The 24,140-nt window shown below is 45.8% G+C and overlaps 8 protein-coding genes across 8 annotated transcripts; 6 read left to right on the top strand and 2 right to left on the bottom strand.

The window, feature by feature from the left end:
- Positions 1 to 505: 505 nt before the first annotated feature.
- On the top strand, positions 506 to 907 carry EYB26_003719 (uncharacterized protein; the record flags this gene model as incomplete). Its single annotated transcript, XM_054263013.1, has 3 exons — positions 506 to 569; positions 623 to 701; positions 766 to 907. 3 exons carry the CDS (start codon positions 506 to 508, stop codon positions 905 to 907), a joined length of 285 nt encoding a protein of 94 aa, XP_054118988.1.
- Positions 908 to 3,703: 2,796 nt separating this feature from the next.
- Positions 3,704 to 6,355, top strand: EYB26_003718 (uncharacterized protein; the record flags this gene model as incomplete). Its single annotated transcript, XM_054263012.1, has 8 exons — positions 3,704 to 3,706; positions 3,784 to 3,799; positions 3,846 to 4,042; positions 4,181 to 4,819; positions 4,877 to 5,028; positions 5,081 to 5,254; positions 5,309 to 5,665; positions 5,716 to 6,355. The coding sequence occupies 8 exons, from the start codon at positions 3,704 to 3,706 to the stop codon at positions 6,353 to 6,355; spliced, it is 2,178 nt and encodes a 725-aa protein (XP_054118987.1).
- A 4,144-nt stretch (positions 6,356 to 10,499) lies between these two features.
- On the top strand, positions 10,500 to 11,497 carry EYB26_003717 (uncharacterized protein; the record flags this gene model as incomplete). Its single annotated transcript, XM_054263011.1, has 3 exons — positions 10,500 to 10,671; positions 10,726 to 11,199; positions 11,256 to 11,497. The coding sequence occupies 3 exons, from the start codon at positions 10,500 to 10,502 to the stop codon at positions 11,495 to 11,497; spliced, it is 888 nt and encodes a 295-aa protein (XP_054118986.1).
- A 2,178-nt stretch (positions 11,498 to 13,675) lies between these two features.
- On the bottom strand, positions 13,676 to 14,014 carry EYB26_003716 (uncharacterized protein; the record flags this gene model as incomplete). The annotated part of the gene is made up of 1 exon (XM_054263010.1): positions 13,676 to 14,014. One exon carries the CDS (start codon positions 14,012 to 14,014, stop codon positions 13,676 to 13,678), a length of 339 nt encoding a protein of 112 aa, XP_054118985.1.
- A 559-nt stretch (positions 14,015 to 14,573) lies between these two features.
- Positions 14,574 to 15,423, top strand: EYB26_003715 (uncharacterized protein; the record flags this gene model as incomplete). The annotated part of the gene is made up of 3 exons (XM_054263009.1): positions 14,574 to 14,680; positions 14,741 to 15,182; positions 15,238 to 15,423. 3 exons carry the CDS (start codon positions 14,574 to 14,576, stop codon positions 15,421 to 15,423), a joined length of 735 nt encoding a protein of 244 aa, XP_054118984.1.
- Positions 15,424 to 17,013: 1,590 nt separating this feature from the next.
- Positions 17,014 to 18,203, top strand: EYB26_003714 (uncharacterized protein; the record flags this gene model as incomplete). Its single annotated transcript, XM_054263008.1, has 2 exons — positions 17,014 to 17,484; positions 17,547 to 18,203. 2 exons carry the CDS (start codon positions 17,014 to 17,016, stop codon positions 18,201 to 18,203), a joined length of 1,128 nt encoding a protein of 375 aa, XP_054118983.1.
- Positions 18,204 to 18,372: 169 nt separating this feature from the next.
- Positions 18,373 to 20,737, bottom strand: EYB26_003713 (uncharacterized protein; the record flags this gene model as incomplete). The annotated part of the gene is made up of 6 exons (XM_054263007.1): positions 18,373 to 19,104; positions 19,154 to 19,222; positions 19,275 to 19,634; positions 19,704 to 19,990; positions 20,053 to 20,504; positions 20,580 to 20,737. 6 exons carry the CDS (start codon positions 20,735 to 20,737, stop codon positions 18,373 to 18,375), a joined length of 2,058 nt encoding a protein of 685 aa, XP_054118982.1.
- Positions 20,738 to 21,956: 1,219 nt separating this feature from the next.
- Positions 21,957 to 23,833, top strand: EYB26_003712 (uncharacterized protein; the record flags this gene model as incomplete). Its single annotated transcript, XM_054263006.1, has 7 exons — positions 21,957 to 22,067; positions 22,150 to 22,449; positions 22,541 to 22,966; positions 23,031 to 23,181; positions 23,230 to 23,493; positions 23,561 to 23,731; positions 23,811 to 23,833. 7 exons carry the CDS (start codon positions 21,957 to 21,959, stop codon positions 23,831 to 23,833), a joined length of 1,446 nt encoding a protein of 481 aa, XP_054118981.1.
- Positions 23,834 to 24,140: the final 307 nt, after the last annotated feature.

The following is a 24,140-nucleotide window of genomic DNA, read 5'->3' as shown; positions in this document are numbered from 1 at the left end:
AGAGGTTAGTTACTCCCTTCAGGGCTCCATTATGTAAATCGTTTCGCTTATATGCCCACTCTCTTTCTCGATCAGATTACTTCCAACATCTTATCCAAGCTTCCAAATCCAAGATTGGGACAAGATTGAAACACACTCACTATGTTAACAAAGGCAATCCCGCTCCAGGTCCATGCTCGCCGACATAAAACCTGAATGTGCTCCGTGAATACCGTCATTTCACTTCATTTCGGGGATTCGCTGTATATCAACCAACACTTTGAAGATCTGTTGTTAGTTTTTGGCTCTGCTTATCAAAAGCGATCTGATGTGAGCTTTCAATATGCCAACACGGCATCAACAGTCAATGTTCCTCATTTACGTATTTAACCAGGCTCGCCTATAATAGAAGCATACGGTCGAGGAATCCGAAGTGAGTATCATCAATCAATCCATAAGCCTCACAACAAAAACATTTCCTCTCCAAAGTCATTATGAAGAGTCTTCTTACTCCATATTCTTCGCAATGCTCGACTTTCAAACTATGGTTGCCTTTATCGGCCTCCCAATTCTCGCGAATGCATGGGAAGGTAAGCTCGTTTGTTTCCAGATACTCCAGAGATGTGATTCTAAGCAACTTAAGTCTATGTCTATGACAACGTTGACAACTGCAAACCCACTGGTGCCTCCAACGAACAAGCATTTTCAAGGAACCGTGGACGGTACAGGCTGTGTAAACATTGGCCCAGCCAATCCACCATCAGGAGTTACGTGCTCTCTGCATAGTAATGGTGGAAATGCCAACCCTACAGCTTGCGACGGCACAGACCTGACGGCCGATTCCGCCATACTCAGTGAAATTAAAGACGCCGGCGCAAAGCCAAACCGCTATGGGATGCATCTTTTACGAAGCGGCAGATTGCAATGAGAATACTTGGATCGTCGTCAGCGATGCTTAATGTCCGGACCTAGGTATTAATGCAGCCATATCTTTCCGCTGCATAAGTGTTCATGGACTGACAGGATGTCCAACGTTCTACTTTTTAGTCACAATCGACATCTGTTGATGGTCGTCAGTGAACCTCGAAGCAGGCTAGACACTGTGGAAGGGATGAACGCTGGATTTTGACATGTTTCTCGATCCAAATATTATTCACGGGTTTCCGCATCGGGTATCAGAGTCTAAGTAAGACACTGACTTCAAGAACTGAAAGGGGGGATTTGGAAATATCATTGTGGATGTACCATAATGTACAATTGAAAGTTCATTTTGTAAAGTTTACTTAAAGCCATTCATCATCGGCATATCTAACATACGATGAGACTGTTTTTATTCGTCTCTTTTGTGTCTGCACTCCGGAACTTACACGGACGTGAATCCTGTAGACTAAGCCGAGAAGTCGAGAAATATCCCTGTGCTCAGCTGCATCCCGATCGGTGACCAAGTCCACTTACCATCCATGGAAATACGTAGCAACTATAAACTCCGCATAGCATGATTAGAAGATGTGCATGAAGGAAATGCATGAAGGAAATGCAAGACGCGCGGAATCTGTATGGCCCAACGAAGCGAAATCGGCTCTGTTACATGGTTGGAGAAGTTTATGCGGAGAATTCAGATCGATGGATCGTGAAACCGAAAGATCGACAATATTCATCCTTTTCAGCTTATGGATGATACATTAGGTAACTACCTAATGTGGTCAGGCATAGAAAGGCGGAAATGCAACGGCACGGGGATCTCAAGGATCCCTCTCCTGTTTGAAATGGTGTACGGAGTATGTAGAGCAAGCATCTGACGTAGTTTAGGTAGTTAGCCAGTAGGTATTGTCTACTGACATGCCTGTATTTTTTGGCTGTTGGGTTTTAACGCTGTCAGACGGTGTTTCCTTTGTACTGGGCAATTGCCGATTACCATGTCTTTGAATCGATCTCCTGTCTAAACATGCGTTTAAGTGCTCCCTTATTGACGTCGCTGGCTGAATGAAGGCATAGTATCGTGTAACTAACAGTGTAAGTGCGAATGCGCCATGAAATGTTCATTCCAGAGGCACCACGACCAATCGCGTCGTGTTTTGCCTCGGACTTCCTCCGATGGCTACCGATCTCGACATATGATAGGCGGAATCCATATATAAGATAAAAATGCATGGAGTCCCAACTGAAACTTGCCAATTTCGCCGCTTTAATCATTTTCGCAACATGTTTTGTTACACGTAAACTTTTCCAAATGCTCTCGTGATTCGAATCGCGATCTATCGTTAGTGACACGTTCCTTTTTCCTTTTTCTTTTTGGTGCCGCATGTCGAAAGGTGCGGTGTCGGGCGACTAACGATGGTTAAAAGAATAGCGACGAATCTAGCGATCTTAGCAGCACACTAGCAGTGCATATGCCAGAGGTATTGCATAGACATGCCTATTTGAGCGACCCACGCATGCACGCAGTGGACGTCAATCAACCGAAAATCCTGGCATGTCGAGATTGATATGGCACATAAGATGTCGATATATATGCGATTATATATACTTCTATACGAGGCATGTAGGTGCCTACTTGAGTTTGCTTTATTTGAAGCAGAAAAGTATTGACAAGGAATCCAATCGTTTTCTCATTTTTTGGCTGTCTCCGTATCGTAGTAATATGTCTAAGACGTACATGCACACCGGTCGAAGGATTCACTGTCTCGTTCCCGTCTCTCGATCTCGTGTCGCTCCCCCACTTTATCACTTCTTCTCGCCGCCATCACATCACACACTACGGTACGTACCTAGAAAGTAGTTATAGAAAGTGTCAAATGCGGTGTGCAGCCAACTTGGTCATGCAAAAATAGACCAAAATCAACCCGATGAGGTCAATACGCAGGAAACACCGCCAATCCAATCACAATTATTCGCCTAGACTCCGTTTCTAGTTTTCTACCTGGACTATACCCAGATAATTGTCGTCCCTTTTTTCTTTTTTCTTTTTTTTTTTTTTTCCGGACGCTCGAGTCTTTGCAAGACGCTGACTGACGATTAGACCGACTCGGTCGTTGTCGGCTTTTTGGCGTTTTTCAGCCCGCAAATTTCTGTACCTATCAAATTTCGGTTTTTTTGTTTGTTCTGTGCAGCACGGTCTTCGATTTCCGTACCCTTGTCAAGTTTCTTTAATCTTCTCATGTGCCTCGGAAATAGTCTCGCATATCTCCAACGCACTATAATTTGCGGACTAATAAGACAGGGTCAAAAACAGGGAACCAGAGCTGTCAGACTACGTATCAACCTACCAGCTTGCTGAGTGCCACGTACTGTATACCTTACCTGTCAACTTTTGGAGTTGCTTTGCTAAGTTCAGTCTTGATTGAAATTACTGCTTTCGTTCGCGACTACATTAGGTATCTCTATGACGGGGTCCCATCACCCGCGCTCACACCTGTTATTTGTCACGAATACAGATTTAGCCTGCATCTGTCGGGATATACGTGCCTAGCAAAGTGCAACGTTGCCCGTCTCATCATTTCCTCTCGGTTATGACTGGGCAATTGAATTAAGCTGTTAATTAGCGTCCAGCTCTAAATGTATCGGTCTGGTTATAACCCTGAAACTGAAGAACCAACAAGACTCTGCCAATCCATGTCCGTCACAAGTATTAATCCGCGTACATACAGAGTATTTGACGGCCTATGAGTATTGATGATCTGACATCACGCGGTGGTTAGTACGTACATGGATGTATATCGAAACGATGGTCTGAGCGTTTCGACAGGGACTGATTTAGCAAACTATACCTATGCTTTTCGGAAATACACAACAACATAAAAGCAGACATCTCATTTACATGGTTCGTTTCAGCATCTTGGGAATCAGCACAAGCTGATTGACAATAGACTTAACCTTTGTCCATTGCCACCCTGGAACCTATGACTTAAACATGTCAACCGACAGATCGAAACTACACCATCTGGTGCCGGCCCCCTGGGGTAACAATCCAGTTGGTGAACGGAGTCAACCCGCAATGCCACGACGAGTCCGACCCAAAAACGCATCTCGCGCATGCAACGAATGTCAAAAACGCAAAATCAAGGTTCGCATTGCATTTTGAATTCTCTTTCTTTGTCAGGTTTCTTATTTTATACTTATATTATACAAAATGGGGATTCCAATGGACTAATAGTGAGACTCTCCACCTTCCTGTTTGGGTTTGTTCTTTCTTGAGCAATAGTGTATCGGTTCCAATCCTTGTAAGAACTGTCATGAAAACTCTCTATACTGCGAAATCAACGACGAGACGGACGGGCGGCGGAGATTCGCTCTTAAACGAAAAGTAGAAGACCTCGAGCAGGATCGGCATATGTTGCTGGGGTTGATTGAGGCATTGCGTGATAACGGGTATCAGGCTGGGCAGCTGCTCGGTTTGATTCGAAATAATGCGTCTGTTGACGATATTCGGAGTGTGGTAAGTAACCGGATGGAGAGATTGTCGCTCCGTATACCGATATCTACACCGGAATCAAGTTGGGGCATGCCATCACCCTCGACGTCGTCAATGAGTCCGATGCCATCGAGCAGCCAAGTGGAGATGCATGCATTTCCTTCAATATCGGACTCAAATTCACGCAATGTTATGAATATCGACCGATTGACGGATATTCCCTTGTTCGAATTATCGGCCAAACCATGGACAGAGGTCACGACAGATGACGGGTTTGTGTCTCATTTGATATCTTTATGGTTGACGTGGGATCATGTCGTTCGAAACTGGATTGAGAAGGATCTGTTTATTGCGGCTATGAAGTCGGGAGATGTCAATTCTCCGTTTTGCTCGCCCTTTTTGGTCAATATTATTTTGTCACAAGCTTGCGTTAGTTGCCTCCTCAGATCGAAGACCGAAGAGATTGATGGTTGACATGTATTACAGAGTTATTCGAGCTATCCAGAAGCATTCATCAACCCGAACAATCTTAATTCGCGCGGACAGCACTTTTACAATGAAGCCAAGCGACATCTGGATGCGCTAGAGGGGAGGATCAGCTTAACAACAGTGCAGGGACTGGGTATGCTCTTCATGTGGTACTACCTCCTTTATGATAATATGATCATGTACAGGGTCTAATGGCAGCAGTACATGCATGATGGGTAAAGATCGGGTCGGCCATAACTACTTCTCTCAAACAATCATTTCTATACGCAATTTGGTGGGACGAGCCAATGAAATCATCGCGCAGGCTGGAGCACAAGCAGATGCGATGGAACGATCGATAGGGCTTTGTGCGCGGGGAATATTCAGTTTCTTCACGTATGTCTAACTCACTCCCAGTGCAAAAATCGTGCAGATATTAACGTGTAGCAGTCTCGCAGACCTCGCACTACATACCCAAATCTCAATGCGACCTCCCAAACGAGCATATCTGCCTATCGACCACGATCCTACAGATACATGGACGACCTACCCGTACCGAAGTCAACGTGTCCCGGCACATCGAAATTGTGTACACAACCAGTCATTCGATCTTCACCTCATCATGTACGAAGTTATTCAATTCTTGAACGCCGGAGCACAGGATGAGCAGACGCGAAATTCACGTTCATATTCCAAGGTTGAACGCGTTACAATCTCGTTTTACGAGCGATTGACACATTGGTCTCGCTCTTTGCCTGAATGTCTCAAGGAAGGACAAACTTGGACCCCGGCAGTGATAGGACTGCAGTAAGTGTTTCGCACCTCAGGCTCCGCATACGGGCTAACCATGGTATCAGCATGTCCTATCACGTCTACATAATCACAATCTTCAGCTATCTCAAAGTCCACCCTTCGGCACCGGCAAGTCTGGCTTCAAGCGCACAACAACAATGCATCTCATCCGCACTAGCCGTACGCGATTTGATGAACACCTACCGCTCCAAATGGCGACGGATCGAGTACCAACCCGTGGAATACATGCAATTCATCGCCGTGTGCTTGTTCGTACTACTCGAAGATCTCGATGCTCCTAGAAGCAGCCAAGCGTTTGTCGAGTTATCGGTGATAGCGCGTTCAATGGCTCGTCGATACCAGCTTGCTCGAGGGATCCTGCGACTGGTTCAGTTGTCTGGACGAGAGCAAAATATTGTTTTGCCGGAGGAAGCGCAACAACTCTACCAGGAATTTGAGCTGGAATGGTTCCGCTTTGGAGGCGTGGAGCAGTTTAGTAGTTCCTACCCGAACTTTTCACTTTCGATGCGGTCGCTTGCGGCGAGTAATAGTTCGCCCCCTGGTGGCAGCGACGATGGCAACGACGACGGCAACAGCACTAAGCAGAGAAACGATAACCAACCGAGCTTGACGTTGAGTGGTGCTGAGCTGGATTTGTTTGTGAGGCGGTGGGACGATGTATTGAAGATTGATAATGAGATGTGACGAGTCATGTCTTTGATCTACTGACATGACTACTTTGTACGGAGACGTATCTACGCATATTCCGGGGGACTTGATGTATGCAGCACGTGAGGTGAGGTCTATTGATCTGAAAATCGACCCAGTTGCCGCATACTGCGAACAATACATTACATGGGGTGCGAGGGTAGAGACGAGTCATGTCAGCTTAATCAAGCACTGATGAATAAGTTCAGACCGGAACTTGATTCCATGGTGCAGATCCGGATCAGGAATAAGACCAACATGCTAAGATCCTCAATAAGAAAATGATGGCTAGTCTGATCACCCCGATAATCCAGTAGACATACGACAACACAGTATGAATGCAGTATCAATGAGCAGACGCAGCTATTAGCATCATTCTGAATCAGTTACCAAAAGGGTAAACGTGATGATTTTCCGGCTCTCTTTGTTCTTGCTGCATTCCATACGTGATCGAATGAGGTCTCAAGTCGGTCCTTGCTTTCCTTTGTTTTGATGATGCTTGGCTTAGTAAGGGACGCAATAGCCATGGGATGTGTCGAATGCATTTGCAATTAGAGATGATGCAACTACCTACCAACGCTATTTTGGTTTACCAGGGTGAAATCATCTGGTATGACACGATGCCGATAGTAAGGGGCCAATTTTGGCGAACCGAAAAGGACGGATAGGACGTAACACATAACCTTCAATGATTGATGCCCTGTGCCATTCCGCTGGATTAGCGGCTACTAGTTCGTAGTTACTATACAAAGTAAGCCAGAGGGATGACAAGTCGACAGCGTCGATAAATAATATGTAGTATGTTTGACAGATTCGGCTATGGTGCCGATAAGTGTTACCGTTAGGTGCTACCGTGGCTGACTTTAAACGGCCTAAACTTGTCAAGGGGCTTCGCAAGATGAGACGACTCCGTGACTCCGTCTGGGCGCCCGGATACGGAAGACTTACCCGGAACCCTAGTTGTTAAGTTGCCACCCAAGGGCTTCTATGATCCGTCTCAATCACTAGTACGTAGTGTCTTCTCGCCTATTTAATGTTTAACTAGTTAGCACTCTCGTATACGATATCATATACGTAACTTGAGTTTAACGTGGCTTGACAGAGTTGAGTCCGTTGATGGGGAGGACGACGTGTAAGTATAGTATTGGACGTGTTATTGACGGATACACTCGTATATATTGACGTCTGATCGTGGTCCAATCGCGTATTGGGAGATGGTATCGGTATGGTAAATACCGAAGATTCCGACTTTATTCAGTCCACGTGGTATGTACAGAGTGCAGGTTTGTGTATCCGTAGTACCGACTGGCAAAGATGAATTGTAATCTGGCTCGCCAAGTACCAACTAACTACGGAGTAACTAAGTTATGCAAGTTAGGTAGTTAGTTAGTTAACTAACTAGTTAACTAGTTAACTAGTTACTTCGCTACGTAGTTACGTAGTTAGTTAAACAATGGAGAACCATGATTCAGCGGAGGAGTTCGCCCGATTTGTAGGATTGGCCCCTGTCCGTTCACGGAGTACTACATACAGGCGGATGAACTTCAGAGGCCTGGCTAGTGACTTGCAGAGTACTACTACGTACTATGTACAGAGTAGTGGAGACGGCTATAGGGAACGGTATTTCTTTCTCATCAAGCACGGAGTAGTGACAAGTAGACTGACTGCTCTGTAAGCACGGAGTACGTATTCGTCCGTACTCCAGAGTAGGATGTACTACATAGTTAGTAGTAGGAGAATGATTACAGAGCAGAGACGGTAATGGTATTAAGCTCCTTCCTCATTCGGTCGCGTTCCAGAGGGCCAACAGACGGGCTCGCCGGAAGGAGGAGAGCAACAAAGCATCTGATTGGTCAATGGCTGTGTGGCTGCGGGTCTTGGCGTCAGAAACCTGGAAGGAGCGAGGGGAGCACCACGGTACGCTACGCATTATGTTCAGACTATGTATGTTGTGCATATCTACATAACATTTCATCCTCCGTACAAGTCGATACAACGTCCTACAGAGCATCCCGAATATGGATTGATCTATCTACTACATAGTATACAAGGACGGAGGTCTTCTATATAACTACTATGTAGTAGGTCGGAGTAAATGTTTCATTGTAGTAGTCATTGTACGTGTGCGGAGGATGCATGTACAATACCCGAAGAGCTTGGCGTCGTTCGTCTTGGCTGATTAGGTACGGTACGTACGTACTTTCTACCGAAGTGCCTTGACTAGTGTGGGTTGTGCAGCGTACACCTGTCCTCCACTCCAATCCTGCGCGACTGTTTCAGACGAACGAACCAGTTAATGAAGAGACGCACGTTGAGGCATCTGGATGCTGGAAAATGCTCCGGAACGGCGTCGGTCATCTGTATGCCATGTTGGCGGTATATACTACACAGTAGTTAGTTGTATACTAAAATGCTCACACTACAGCGTGTGTAGATATATAGTTGTCTCATCTGGGAGATAAAAAAGCAAAGACTACGCCCTATGCTCCGTCCGAGTAAGTTAGATAAGGGCTGTTCCTCATCAAACAACCCTAACTCGTATCCTTCAGGAAGGGCACTTACTACATACTACGTAGTACGTAACTTAGTGAGTAGCTTAGAAGGAAGTCAAGTTTAGAGTTCGCCACGGCTTGTAATTTATGTATCGGTTTGCTAGTGCGTTACCGTATTTTGTCCTTCTGGAGTTTTCTCCTTTGTCGGAGCCCGCCGCCAGCTTCACAAGTTCAAACTTCATTCTTCTTCTCCCTTGGCCTAAGCTTAGCCTCCATCCCTCAGTATGCACTAGTTGCGTATATGATCCATCCGGATTCTGCGGATACATACTACGTACATACGTACTGCTGCATACACAGCATTGTAGTGCTATGGCCGCCGCACCGCGTGGGGTACGCTAACTTCCAAGGAGTTAGGACTCTCAGATGCGCCACATGGTTACTAAGTTAGTAGTGTTGCTCGCTAACTCACTCCGCCTAGTCCAGCCCGTTCGCCGTTACGGAGTACGTACCCTTTGCTACGTTTTTTGCACTTTCTGTCATTCTTGCGATCTATCTCGGACCAACAGCCTCAAGGGCTATATTCACACTGGGCGAAGCCATACACTTGCTGGATTATTGTCTGGTCGTGATTCTTTGTTCTCTTCTATCCCCAACATACACTCTCTCTGCCCTTACTTGGTCTCCCCGGGAACTCTTTCATTGCCAATCAACCGGTAGCAGCAATTGATCGATGTGTCTGTTCTCCGTTACACCTCGTTCGCTATCTATCAGTGGGCCCTGCTAAATTATCTACTATCTCTATTCTCATCCCGTCCAGCCCGTTTTGTCTTGTTGTCCGTCCAGATCCCCACTCGCTGATATTACGCCACCGATAATACTATCTAACCACTATAGACTGACTGCCTTGCCTCTGATTTCCGATCTAGAATTTTCTTCCTTTCTGTCGTTGTTCCCGGCCGTCTGGTAACAGCTTCCTGCATTCTGCTCCTGTCGACCACTCGACATCAGCGATAATGATATCCAATCTCAACGCCTGATTCATCCACGGCCGCGCGACCGATCATCTCCCTCGGCTCTCATTCTCATCCCTCGTTTCGTTCTGTTTCGGCAGAGAGGCAATAGGCAAGAGAAAAAGAAAATAAAAATACTTCATACCAAGCCAAGCCAGGACATCTATGCATGTCGTTTCTACCCTGACGCATCGAACAAAGAAAATTGCATTCTTCAAACAAAGTGATTTGTTATTGCTATACACCCATACACAGCAGGAGGACCGACAATCTGGGCGCAAAACAAAACGAAAATTACAGGTCCTGAAAGAATATAAAAATAATGCCTCTGGAAATGGAGACATGACACGCTCATTACCCTAACAAGACAATCCCTTCTATTTTTTTTGTTCGCCATAAAGAGACCAACCGAATTCGTCAACTGCCGCCTCTTTTCTGGTTATTCACCTGCTTAATCCGTCGTTGCTGGAACGGTCATTGATATCACTCTATCATCACCCTAGATCATTGATAAACACGCCGTTCCGCCAGGCATCCTGACTACTTCCCACCATTACTAGTGTGTCAACTGTCTCCATCATCTTTCTCTAGCCTGAAAAGAGGCGCCATCTGCCATTCAGCAACCCTCATTACAGGATGGCCACAACGATGGAGAAAGTATGGGAGATCGCCAAAAATGAGGCCAAGCTCTGCTATGGCTTTATTCGTCGTGATGTATCCATGGGCATGCTTCCTATCCCCGTCTTCACGACCGCTTCTCTGCTGTACCGGAATGCGCCTCTGCACGAGATCACCATTGCAATAGCCAGTGCGTTTAGCCAGCTTACCCATCAGGTTTGACTTTTTTGCTGACAGCTTCAAGAAACATTGCTTCTAGGACTGCTCTATCTCTATTCGTTCGTCGTGGGCAATCAAATATGTGGTGTTGAGGAGGATCAGATCAATAAGCCAGATCGCCCTATCGCGGCTGGCGCAACGACTCTCAAGGCAGCACGTATCCGCTGGGCCGTCTTGACCATGCTCTACTTCTCCTACGGCTGCTATCTGGGCGTTGGTGTCTGGTCTGCTATGTGGATTGCGATTTCAGTCGCACACAACTTTTTGTCTTTTGGCGATTTTGGCCCTACCAAGGACATGTGCATTGGTCTGGGATGTGTTGCCCAGCTGACGGCTGCTTGGTTGATTGGTGGTGCACCATATGAAGTGGGATGGAACTGGATCAAAATCATCGCTCTTTACACATTATTTCCGATCCCATTACAGGACCTTCGAGATGTTCCCGGCGATTTGGCTGTGGGTAGACGCACTACGCCAATCCTTATGGGTGATATGCCTTGTACGCCTTACTCCTCTTTTTGAAGCGTTTGCCCGCATACTAACTGACATTCACAGGCCGAATCTACATCTCCCTCGGAGTTTTCATCTCACAATTCCTCCTCATCAAATACCGCATCTTGGACTACCGTGTTGACTGGTCCACCGTGGCACTCTCCACGATCCTGGGCTTCCTAGCCCTTACAGTCATTTTTCGACTTTTCGCGTTCCGCGACGTCAAGAGCGATCGTTATTCGTATCGACTCTACACCGTTATTTACTTATTCCAGCCCTTGTCGGCATGTATCACGCTTCGGTAATTTCCTACCGTCCGCCTGTCGTCCTAGTCTCGAGATACCCCATCTTTTTGGTGGTCCTATTCAGTTTGATGATTCTATGATTCCATCCTTTCTCTTGCTGCATTTTTCATATCATTCTTAGAGACAACACGGCCTCTCTTACATGCTCACACACAATCCTTAATTTCCTACCTCTACATCCGACATATATCTTTTTCAGGAATTGGCCAAATCACCAAAATCTGCATGTACTATTTCCGGGTGGCTCTCTCCTATTGAATTTTTGTTGTTGTTTGTTGCATCAGTTATTCGAGATCTGGCGAATTGTTATGATATCACGGTACTCGTAATAGAATATTTCTTTTATTGAAATCTATAGATCTGCTTGTGATAATTCAATAGCTTATAGCTACGTAGTTACTCCCGTACCTTGGCTAGACATGGGCGTTTACGTGATCGAGGCCTGTAGATTGGGGCCAAACCCATGTCAGATTCAACCAATGCTGTTACAGTAAAAGAATCGTTCATGAACAAGTCTCAAATTTACTCCATTCATCTAACTAGTAGGATTTCAAAAAAAAAAAAAAAAAAACTCCAATCATCAATTTCTGGACTAGCGCCAAGAATGATCGACCACTTTTCGTCAGTGCATTCATTAGCTTAGCTATGTGATAGACCGTGCATGAGTCGATGATCCATGCATGTCAATTTTCGGCTTCATGAGTCATGTAGGTTTCTTGACTAATCGAGGATAGTAGCATACCTACGAACCATACCCTCGGGTCTTGAGAAATGTGTCGAGAATGTGATGAACGCATTTATTGGGGTTGATTGGAATGCGTGCGGAAGTTGGTGACCAGTTCCCTGGCTAGAGCGGGACTGACAATGGCAGATTTAGAATTAGCATTGCATACGACCGAGATTGTTCCGCGCAGAGGAATGTGAGATGTTGAGATTGGGTTTCTTCCGGGCTGCTATCAGTTATGGATTCTTCAAGGTTCCAAGGTTGGATTGGGCTATAGGTATGGTATGCGCCTTGGACCTAGGTAGTTTTCAAGAGCTGCAGATGCCTTAAGACGTATTGACTAAGTTACCTTGCAGCATATCCTTGTGTCCTACTTCACCATGTAACTCTAATTTTTGTGATTGTCTGTAACTTTGTCAGGTCACATGGATCAAACTCGCTGTTGCGGCATGGGGCCCCTAGAAGCCTCTAAGTGATACTGACTCATTGAATGAAATTCTATGATACATTTCCTGCTTTTCTAGTATTATATACAATCACAAGAACACGAACAACGCTATCAAAAACCCAAAAGACAACCGCGACATTGACGCCGAAGAAACAGATGTCCTCCCCGTCGCCGTTACCGGGAAATCTAACAATTCTGGCCTCGAATTGAGAGCGTCGGATCACTCTCAATACTATATACCGCAGTTCCTTCCTTCATAGGCGTAATCATCTTCTTCCTCTTTGGATTCACCGCCACCGTATGGGTAGTAGTGTTGCCCGGCTGTATGGATTGGATCAATTTATTGTTTTGGCATTTACAATTGCTACCTGCGAGTTCGGGGTATAATTCTTTTCTCCAGCCCCTATCTCACCGCGTGTGATGGCCAAGCCTCGATACGCAGCAGCAATAATATAAGTTCAAAGAAGGCTCATGGATCACCTGCTCAGGCCCCGACACGACGCTAACATTTCCAACCATCTCGCCGTTGGATGCCATGTCCAGCACAACACCGTATCCGTATCCATACGTCGGGATCTGGTAATGACCGCATCCCATGAAAAGGTTTTGGTCTGGTCCGAAGGCTATTGCAATTGGATGGCAGCTGTCTATGATGATAACGTTTGTTATTTTGAAGGTCTCAAGGGATCTATCTCGTCGATCTCGCCGCCGGGATTCGCCTCGGTTGCTCGTATGGATACCTGAAACTTGACCATAGCAGAGTCCCAGGCTGGTCGTTGCAGAGTGCCGGTGGCATGGGGTAATTCGACACGAAGTACCAGTTTTCAGGGTGTTCAAGGGGGTTTGTGACCATCACCAGACCCGAGCGTGGGCTGTATGCCAATTTCTCTGGAGCTTTCCGCCAGTCAGTACGGTACTACCTTCTTCTTCTTGTGTTTGATGTCGATTACTCTCACCGTACTATTTGCATCGGCAACCTATAATTCGTTTCGTTCGGGAAGGAGAATCATGCCATAGGTCCGACCGTTGCTAATATGTCCCGTAGTTCAGGTGGTGACTGAGTATTGGCTAGCTGTGAGGTAGAAGAAGCACTTGTAGCAGCGGCAGCAGCGGTGGTAGTAGATGTTGTCGTACTTTCTTGCTTTGGGGGTTTGCCGCAGAACCCTTTGATGGTCGTCTGGTGATGGCGGTTTCCAAGGTCAATGACATGAATTAAAGCGCTGCCGCGGTCTGCAAGGTAGCAGGTTCCGTTGTAGATTACGCTTTGGCCGACTCGGGAGAAGTTGTGTGGCTTCCATGGGCGCAGTGTGGCATTGTCGTTGTAGAGGAGGGCAATGACATGCATATATAGATAGGTAGGTCGTCGACATATTGATTTGTTTGACGTATCATTCGTCTCACCTGGCGATTTGGCAACTCGGAGGTGGAGGCAAAGTCTATCATGATGACCTCAAACAATGCGCCTCTAGTTAACTTTCTCCAGTGACTTCATTAGAGAGTATGCTGAGGAATTGTTAAGATCGGCTTTCCGGGCTGCATAGTTCATTAAGTATCTTCAACAATTAAACAAGATGGGTATGATTCCTCCAAGCTTGCAACGGTCCACAGATCGTCTTGGATTATATTCATAGACGAAAACAACATGTAGCGCTTGCCTGAAATTTTGAAAACAATAAATAACCGTTGGCTTTCACGTTACACAAGCTGGCGTATTACCAATCAATATCGATTGATGTCGATATATGACGCCATACCCCGCATTACATAGTTGTTTTGAGATTTGAGGATTAATCATCACGTTGGAATAGCTAAGTTAACAACCAAACATCGACGGAAAATCTAGGAATAATCTCAATCTTACAAGCTCACCAGAAAATACTTTTTATTCGAGATAGAATTACAAAATGCCAATTCCATTCCCTCCGGCAGGCTACTCCGAAGACGTGTGGCGGAGAGTCCGCGTACTCTTCAACGGACAGTTTGTTGTTGACGCGAATGTTCCTAAACTTGTGTAAGCTATTCCCTACGTTTATGTGAAATGAAATTCATACTTACGCCATGCTGGATTCAGATGGGAACATCCATACTTTCCAGTATACTACTTTCAATCATCCGCCATCCGGCCCGAATATCTCACCAACAAACAACCCGGCGAAGACGCCGATACATACGATTTGACCATCAACGGGAAAACATCGCCATCCGCTGTAAAACTATTCAAGTCAGGCGACTTGAAAGACTACCTCAAAATCGAGTCCAATAAAGTAGATGCATGGTTCGAAGAAGATGAACGCATATTCGGCCACCCCAAAGACCCATACAAACGGATTATTGTCTTGCAGTCGTCAAAGAAAGTGCAGATAGAAATTGATGGGGTTGAAGTAGCTAGTACCTCTCGTCCAAAATTGTTGTATGAGACGGGGTTGCCGGTGAGAATCTATATTCCGCATACTGATGTGAGATTGGATTTGTTGGAGGATGATGTGGAGAGGACGAGTCACTGTCCGTACAAAGTGAGTGTTAGCACTTCCTCGACTTGTTGTTGGACATGCTAATGCGAGGGTGCAGGGTGATGCGAGTTACTATGTAGTCAATCTACCCAATGGCGACCGCAAACCAGGTCTGGCATGGTGGTACAAGACGCCGAAGATAGAAAGTGCAGGCATCGAGGGGCATATTGCGTTTTACGATGAAAAGGTAGATGTGCGAGTTGATGGTGTTCTGAATGAGAGGCCGACGACAAAGTTTTCATAGACATTTATTGCCTTTGGACAAAGAGGCTGTTTGACTTCCTGTCTCCCTACACAGGGAATGTATCTCCTCTTTTGAAGCGGTGGCCGCCTGAATTCGCAAATTGCCAAATCGGGAAAGCCATTTCTACTTTTGGCAATTTTTGTGGTCGTTATCATCCTCAGGCGCTGCCCATAAACACTTCATTTACTCAGCAATCAACTGAAATTAAAAATCGGTCAGTAATTGAATAAATTAACGAATCGCTCAAATCTACAAACATCGCATCAGAGGCACTAGCAAACGACCGGTGTTTTCGTTGCCTCTCAGGCACCCGCAACGCGGCTGGGAGCGTCAGGATGCTTAGCGCAACGCCTTAGCCCTTGACTAACTAACTTAGTTTAACTAGTTAAGCTACGTACAGAGCAAGGATGCTGCTCTGTTCCTCACGGAGCCTCCGTAGTGTAACCCTCCTTGAAAGGCTTGAATCCCGTATTACCCACATGACGCGCTACGGAGGAACTGCAGAGTATATTAAAAATGCGAGACGTGGTGCTACCGTGTTATCTAGTTATATGGCCACTTTCTCTCAAACTGTTATATTGTGCCGCAAAGCCAAGCACAGACTTCTCTTGGCCATGGATCAATGCGCAAACGCAAAGGCACCGGAGGAGGCAATAATTCGCCCGATTTTATGGGCGAACGGCGGCGGGCGATTCCATGTGGAGTAGACGCTTAATTAGATCCACGAATTGACACTAGTTCTGTACGGATTGACATTATCGTCTCGCATGGCAGATCCAATTAGAGAGCTTTCTTTCAGCTCAGCCGCTTCCTTTGCATTTCTACTCCGCGTGGTCGCCCCCTAGTTGAAGCTTCAAGTCCACTTGTACCCATGCATATCATTTTAGAGCTTATGGCCCACAAAAAAAAAAGAACGGTCAAGGGGCGGAACAGAATGGACAAATGACGTGGGTCATGATGAGAAAAAGCGTGTTGGCCACGGTTAGAAAAAGGGGGGGGAAGAAAACTACACAATATTACATCAGATCGTCATTATTCGGTGGTACTTTTCTCTTTCCTTGCTCGATTCTTGATTCTTGGTGGTTGCCCCTCATTTTCGTTTATTTTCTTACCTTTAAACTAGATTTGGTCATTCCTTTGTTGGGTTTGAGAGCGTTACAGCCTATTTTTCACCTGGGTGACGACCCGGAAGTGACGATTACGATAGATCAAACTCGACCCTATAAATAGCGCATCTTAGCACATTAGTTACTGCTTATTTGGAGCCGGTCTCCTCGATGTCATTTCTTGGCACAGCATAACGTGGAGGGAGAAATTCAACAGTCGGACGATATACATAGAGACCGTACGGGACGTAATACTACAATGAAACTGACCGAGTGAGTCCAATCAAAAAACATCATATCAAAGAGAACTAACTTACAAAGAATGATTTTAGTCGGTGTGCTACTCGTTGAATCGTCGGGTCTCTTCCTTGCGTACCAATGACCGCCGGGTGGTTGAGATACCCAACAACAGTTGATAAGCGCATAATCATCCATGTTGTGACGAACACCTCGAACTATATATAATACACGCCATCCGAACAGAATGAGCCGCATTCGCGTTAGACCGTTGGCCGGCCTCCTCACACTCTTCTGCACACTATACTTCTTAATCTCGAATACACTCGGATTCATCCGCATCTTTTCCAGTCCACACTCAGGCATCGCATTGAGCCAGTCGGGCATAAGAACCGCATATTATAACCACACAATAGATGAAACACACGATCCCCTGATACCGCGCAAGATCCACCAAATATATCACGATTGGTCGGGGCAGGGAGGAAATGTGCCGCATACAGCGCAGTGGATGAGGTTGAGGGATAGTTGTATTAATCGCAATCCGGGATGGGAGTATAAGCTATGGAGCTCGGCAGAATCAAGGGAGTTTCTGCAAAGGGAATACTCCTGGTTTTTGCCTATTTACGATAGCTATCGACATCCTGTCCAGCGTGTGGATGCTCTGAAATACTTTATCATGAGGCATTATGGCGGGATCTATATCGATATGGACAACGTAACCTTATATCTCATCAGCTCTTATCAATCTATACGTCAGCAATCTAACAGAGAAAACAGGGCTGCCTCGAGTCCCTCGAACCACTCCGCTACTACCCAGCCTTCGTGACCGACGGTGGCGAAGGCCCCCTCTTCATCAACATCCTAGGCGCGGCACCGCATCACCCCTTTTACGAATACCTTACCAACAATATATGGGCCTACAATCTATTTTACTACCCATTCCCTTACCTCGCAGTCAGCTATAATTCTGGGCGATGGTTTTTCACATCGATGTGGGAGAAGTATCACGATAGTGTGAACAGAAGGAACTGGAATCTGGTCCATTCTGCAGGCGAAGGCGCAGACCAAATTCATACAGACACAACCAACAAAAATCAACTATACCGCGTTGTTATGGAGAGTCGACGCGGCGCTGAGCCGTGGGTGTTTTGGAACGAAGGTGCAGGATTGACGTGGGAAGACTGGGATTTTTCGATATTCCATTGGATCGGGGAGAATGCGGCAAAAGTTATTCGCATTACAGTTGCAGTGACGGCAAGTCTTTCGCTGCTTACCGGGTTGGTGGTTTGGAAGTGCTGTTGTAAGCGCCGGAAAGCCAAAAGTAATGCAACTGGCGGTTTGAAGTCGGTTGCGGCGTTGTTGACGCCCGTGTTAACGCCGGCGAAGGAGAAGAGAGTAGAGTTTTTCTTCAAGAAAGGCCATGACATGGTATGACGCTTGCATTTGTTTTTCGCTTCGTTTGGACATGTCATATTTTGTTTATTGTTTTACGAGATATCCCTTGCCGCATATTGTAATTGCTGTCGCCGTGAAAGCGTTGATTTATATTGCATACCAGAAACGTTTCTATAATTGCATACAAGAGAAATATTGTATTCACTGATCATTGATACTTGTCCTTCTGCGCTTGTAACGCTTGAGCCAGCAAATCGGGATACCATCGTTGCGCTACATCTTGATGGCTGGTGATACGTGCAATCAGTGTGCCTTCACCGATGTTGCCATTAAACATCTGATTGAACGTCGCTTCAGCATCGGATCGGACTTTATCGTCCTTGACAAGGTCTTTGATATGCTCCGGGATGCTGATATTGATCTTCTCGACACCCAAATCGAGACTCACGCCCTGGAAAATTGCAAATGAGTATCGCGGACCCAATGAATTACCCTGGGCATCCTTGTAATTCTCCATACGGAGATTCACGCGATGTGTCGTCGCTGTGCATACACCACCGGTGATAGCTTCGAGCGCACGACCGATATTGATCACCAAAGTTCCAGGAATGGGTTTCACTGGCAACCATGTTCCGGCTTTATTTTGTACCTCAAGGCCAGTATGAGGCGTGCCTTGCATGAGGAAAGTCAAGAAACAGGAATCCTTGTGGGGACCAACTCCTTGAGTATCCTCGTTTGGCTTGCTGTCTACTGGTTCCGGATACTTTATCAGTTTCAGTTTGTTCTGTTGAGGATGGTCAAAGAACTGTTCGAAAGCCGATGGTGGTAAATCCAGTGCTTCGGCAACAAGCCACTTGAACGAATCAGCAAGCTTATCTATATGGTCCATGTAGTTTTCTATAGCAACACGGAAGTTGGGCAAGGCTTGCGAATCGGGCCACTGCATCCGTCAGATCGTGTAACGGTGAAGAGATTTCAGACTATCATACCTGGTTAGGTCCTCGGAGGTTGCGGTACAGTGGCTCCTGAGGACCGGGAGCAGGAAGCTCAGTTGCAAACTACATATACACCCATTAGCCAAAATAGAGGGATGGGGTTTGGTAAACGTACGTCGAATTGTTCTCGATAATCGTTCTTCAATGCAGTAACTTCTTGTCCCAAGCGCGCGTAGCCAAGGAAATGTTTGCTGTTTACCATCTCTATTTCCAGCTTCTTCTCCAACGGCAAGTTAAATAATGCAATTGATTGTTCTGTAAAATCACTCAGCACTTTATCTGGCACCCCGGTATTCTTCAAATAGAAGAAACCAACATTGACAATGGCGGCTTTTAGTGCCTTCAAAAATGCAGGTCTAGTCGATGGCGATGCAGTTTCCGCGTAGTCCAGTATTGGAACAGACGTAAACACGCCTTCTTTAGCTACATTGTCCTTCCCAATACCATTCGTAGATAAAGTGGAATTCTTATTTGTCTGCAATAATTCGCGATAAATCAGCTAAAATTTCGCCCATCAAGCACATCCATGCTTACCGAGACGTACCAACTTCTCGAGAAATGTCTTTCTCTTGTCCGATAGAATACCATAATTCAGCGAAAACTCGTAATTGTGACCACCCCGGGGCAGGATTGCCGAATCAACTTCGGGAGCACCCGTGAATTTAGAAACGAGGTGATCGAAGATGGGGCGAGCTTCTTTCTCGTTGTCCCATACGATCTCTGCTTCGGCGCAGAGGTACTGAACCGGGAGTTTGATAGCAGGGTAGGCTTTGTTGACCAAATAATCGTAAAACTCGTCAGACGAAAACTCTCGGATTTCCGACTTGATACCTATTGTGCAAACTTGCTATCAGTTGTTTAACATCAGCAGTAAGAACGAATTGATATCTCACCTGGCTCAAACACCTGTGCCACAAGCTGTGGCTCCAAAGCCTCTATATTCAGCCATTCTACCTCACCCATAAACTTCCGGATATTCTCGGGGCTGGTCTCGACAATAAATCGAGGATTGGATGGGTCTGGGTCGTGATTAGAAAGCAATATCTTCCCGTTCGGCACAGGGGCGCAGCCTAATGTGCTAACACCGAGCAGTGGTAGCCGGCCTTGAGGTTCAGCAGCAATCAACAATGAGTAGGCGCCACCGAGAGAGTGGCCGAACAACACGATACCGCCATTCCCTTTTTTCGCCGAGGACTTTTCATTATATACTTGCTCGATGAAGTCGATGAACACGGGAATCGCATCGCTGATGGGTTTCTCTGAGGTGGGAATTGCATTACCAGCGTAGCCGGGCCGAGAGATGTTGAGAACGTCATGACCGAGGCTGTGAAAGCTTTGTGCTACTCTTTGCGATGGTTAGATTCAATTGCCCACAGTAGAAGTGTTTTTCGAGAAAGGATCTCGACAAAGGAGAGCGTACGAGACAGCTGAATTGTCAAAGTAGGCAGCAGTTGCACCGCTGCCGTGAATCAGCACGACTAACGGGAGAGCACGATCTTGGTCGCCCCGCTTAAACAGCCCATACAGTTGTAGCCCATTCTTCTCATATGGGATTTTCTCATCGAATGTCGTCGCCATTATTAGGCGGAGCTGTTGCAGATAAATTGATAGAAAGAGATATATTTAAAGGGCCACAGACAGTGAAAAGACGATGAAGAGGGGAAGTCGTACATGTCCCCCGCATTGTCACATTTCACAAGCGGTTATCAGTCAGATTTCTTAGCGCGGATTCGGTGATCACACCATTTTGCTAGGAATGATGATGTTGTGGTCATGGGAGGGCAGTTGATAAACGTTTCCTATCCAGTACTGCATGAAATGAATGATGCTTATTGAAATAATGGATGATCACGAAATACTGTGGTTGTTGAATTTGAAACCCTAACCCTAACCCCTTCGCCGGCTTCCTTCACACATCCCGTCGGATACAGCCAATTGAACGCTGACCGTAACCCTAATCAAATTTATATGCCCAACGAATAATTCACATGAACCTAGTTTTGGATTATCTGATCCGAACTCTCCATCTGAGTTTGTTAAAGTCACTTACTCAACGATCGACATGTTCACGTGCTTAAAGACAGACTCCTGGAGTGCCGAATCGGGTAATTGTCCACCCCCGCCGGAGTTCCTCCCCTCGAATGGTCCTGGCTTCCGAGGTTGACTATTGGTTGTATCAATTAGCTGGGGTATGGACTGGGTATAATTATCCAAACCTTCATCATTCTCCGGCGGAGTGATCAAACAGCGTGATCAAGAGCTCAGTTATTTAAAGACTCTCCACCCATATTTCATTAGTGCTGCAATGGAGAAGCTATATTGCTCGTTCGACTCCTCAGAATCAATACGCTTACCTCATTAACACAACTATTCAGTGACACAAACACCGTTTGAACCTAAGCCAACCGTCAGCATGGGTGATAAAACGGTCGGTCTCACGGACCGAGAATTGAGAAATTTCCCTTTGGATGTCCCCGAGTCTGTGGAACTCATTCTTCATGCACAAGAGAGTGATGTTGCTGATCGCAAATTGACTGTTCGTCAAGCGTTGGTTAAATATCCTAAGACTGTCTTTTGGGTGTGAAGGTGCTCAAGCCAATATTCTATTGGGTAGCTGTACGACGAGAAAACTAAGCATGAGGAAGGAGTAAAGAGAGATCAGGAATCAAGCTGGGGATCTGGCTTCTTATAAAGAACTGCCATACGTCATCCCTAGCTTGGAATATCCCGGACATCTCCTTCCTTAGTGAATATCTAGATACAGAGATAAAGGGCGCATCCCGCAGAACTCATTGACATGACGGGAACTTCCACAAAGCCAGGCACGAAGCCATACAAAGTCCAACCGTCACATTGGGCCATGTTCCTCTCGACCAGTCTCATTATGGAGGGATACGATGTTGTTATGGTAAACTGCTGTCATCATCAGTCCTCTATTCATATTTGGAAGTAGCCTAGACGGAATATAATACTAATACCATTGTGTACAGATCACATCATTCTACAGTCAAACCCAATTCCAAAGGCGTTTTGGAACGCATAACCCTGATACCAACGCCTATACCATCTCAGCTGAGTGGCAATCAGGTTTGAGTAATTCGTCCACAGTCGGCCAGCTGTTCGGCCTCTTATTCAATGCATACGCCCAAGATAAATTTGGCTGCCGACCAACGATGATGTTCTTCATGGCGTGGATGGCCGTGATGATCTTCATACCATTCTTCGCACCGTCACTATCTGTTCTAGCATTTGGAGAAGCTATGTGCGGTCTGTCATGGGGAGTTTTCCAGGTACAATCTGTGCAATTTCTTTTCTCTTTTGACGTTCTTCCAATCCATATTCTATGCCCTGCTGAAGAGATGCTAATAATCTAGTCTATAGACTCTGTCGACTGGTTATGCGTCTGAAGTCGTTCTGACGGTGCTGAGGCCATATGTAACCGCCTATATCTGTATGTGCTGGGGTGCTGGAATATTACTATCCTCTGGTGTCGTTCGTGCAGTAACTGGGATCCAAGGTGATCTTGGTTGGAGACTACCTTTTGCTATTCAATGGGTTTGGCCGGTCCCCCCATTGATTGCAGCCTATTTTGCACCCGAGTCTCCATGGAATGCGGTTCGACGAGGGAAACTTGATCTCGCTCGAAAGAGCCTAATGCGACTTCGTGAGGACTCACCCCAGAAAGAGAAAGAAGTCGAAGCTACTCTTGCATATATTCGCCATACTACCCAGCTTGAGATGGAAGAAAGTGGAGATGCGAGCTTTTTTGAGTGCTTTCAAGGAGTCAATTGGCGGCGAACAGAGATTGTGAGGCATTTCTGGCCATCTTTAGACTTGATAAGTGCATTTGCTAATGGTGTTCTTTCTGCAGAACTGCGTGGTCTGGGCTGCGCAAATTCTCTATGGTAATGCTATCCTCGGCTACTCAGTCACCTTTCTCGAAGCAGCAGGCTTTTCTGAAATACAGGCCTTTGACTTGAACATCTCGCTTTCGACATGCTATATAATCGGCGGAATAATTTGTTGGTTCCTGTTCCCTCATCTTGGATGAGCAACAATCTATATGGGAGGGCTTACATTTATGTTCTTTCGCCTCGTTGCAATCGGCGGTCTTGGATTCTCGCATAGCACACACTCTAATGTGGCTATTGGTGGTCTCTTGGTCGTGTCTACTCTCTGCAACATGATTACAGTAGGACCTGTCTGTTATCCAATAGTGGCTGAAACTCCTTCAGGAAGGTTAAGGTATAAGACAATTGTCATTGGACGATTCGTGTATAACGTCACGCAAATATTTAGTAATTCTGTGACGCCACGCATGATCCAAGCGTCAGGTTAGTAGTTTCTTTTTCTCGAGCATAGATTTTGTTTCTTACGTTGACATATTTTCCTCTTACTTAGCATGGAATTGGGGTGCCAAAGCAGGTCTTTTCTATGCCGGTACCAATCTGTTATGCAACATATGGTGCTGGTTCCGACTTCCAGAGACCAAAGATCGTACCTTTGGCGAGATTGATATTCTATTTGAGAATCAAATTCCGGCCCGAAACTTCAAATACACTAAAGTTGATCGTAAGTTCTACTCCTGTTCAGTCATGCCATTTGTTCGAGTCCCTAACGATGGGCTCCGTTTTACGTCGGGAATAAAAAGCTAAGAGGCGGCCAATAAACTGAATTCACTCATCAAAACTTCGAAAAGAGCCAGTTCAACGAAGACAAGGTCGCTGCCACTCATGTGGAAAATGATGTTGTTTAGGAAGCTGGGAGTTTCTTTACTTTGTTTTGGAATTATTTCACCGGATGTTATGTAAATTTTCAGGGTATATATGTGTTAATTGACACACTTTCATAATTGTGAATTAACTAGTTTTATGGTAAAGCGACACAAGAATGCAATACTAAACTAGATTGCAAGCAAGAGTCGAACTTAATATCATTAAATCTAATAGAAATGGAAGTTAAAACAACTCAATACCTAAAC

This window comes from Talaromyces marneffei, chromosome 2 (assembly GCF_009556855.1).
Source record: "Talaromyces marneffei chromosome 2, complete sequence".
In the NCBI taxonomy this organism is placed as follows: domain Eukaryota; kingdom Fungi; phylum Ascomycota; class Eurotiomycetes; order Eurotiales; family Trichocomaceae; genus Talaromyces; species Talaromyces marneffei.
Note: the sequence above shows the minus strand (reverse complement) of the source record. Positions and strands in the feature narration are given on the sequence as shown.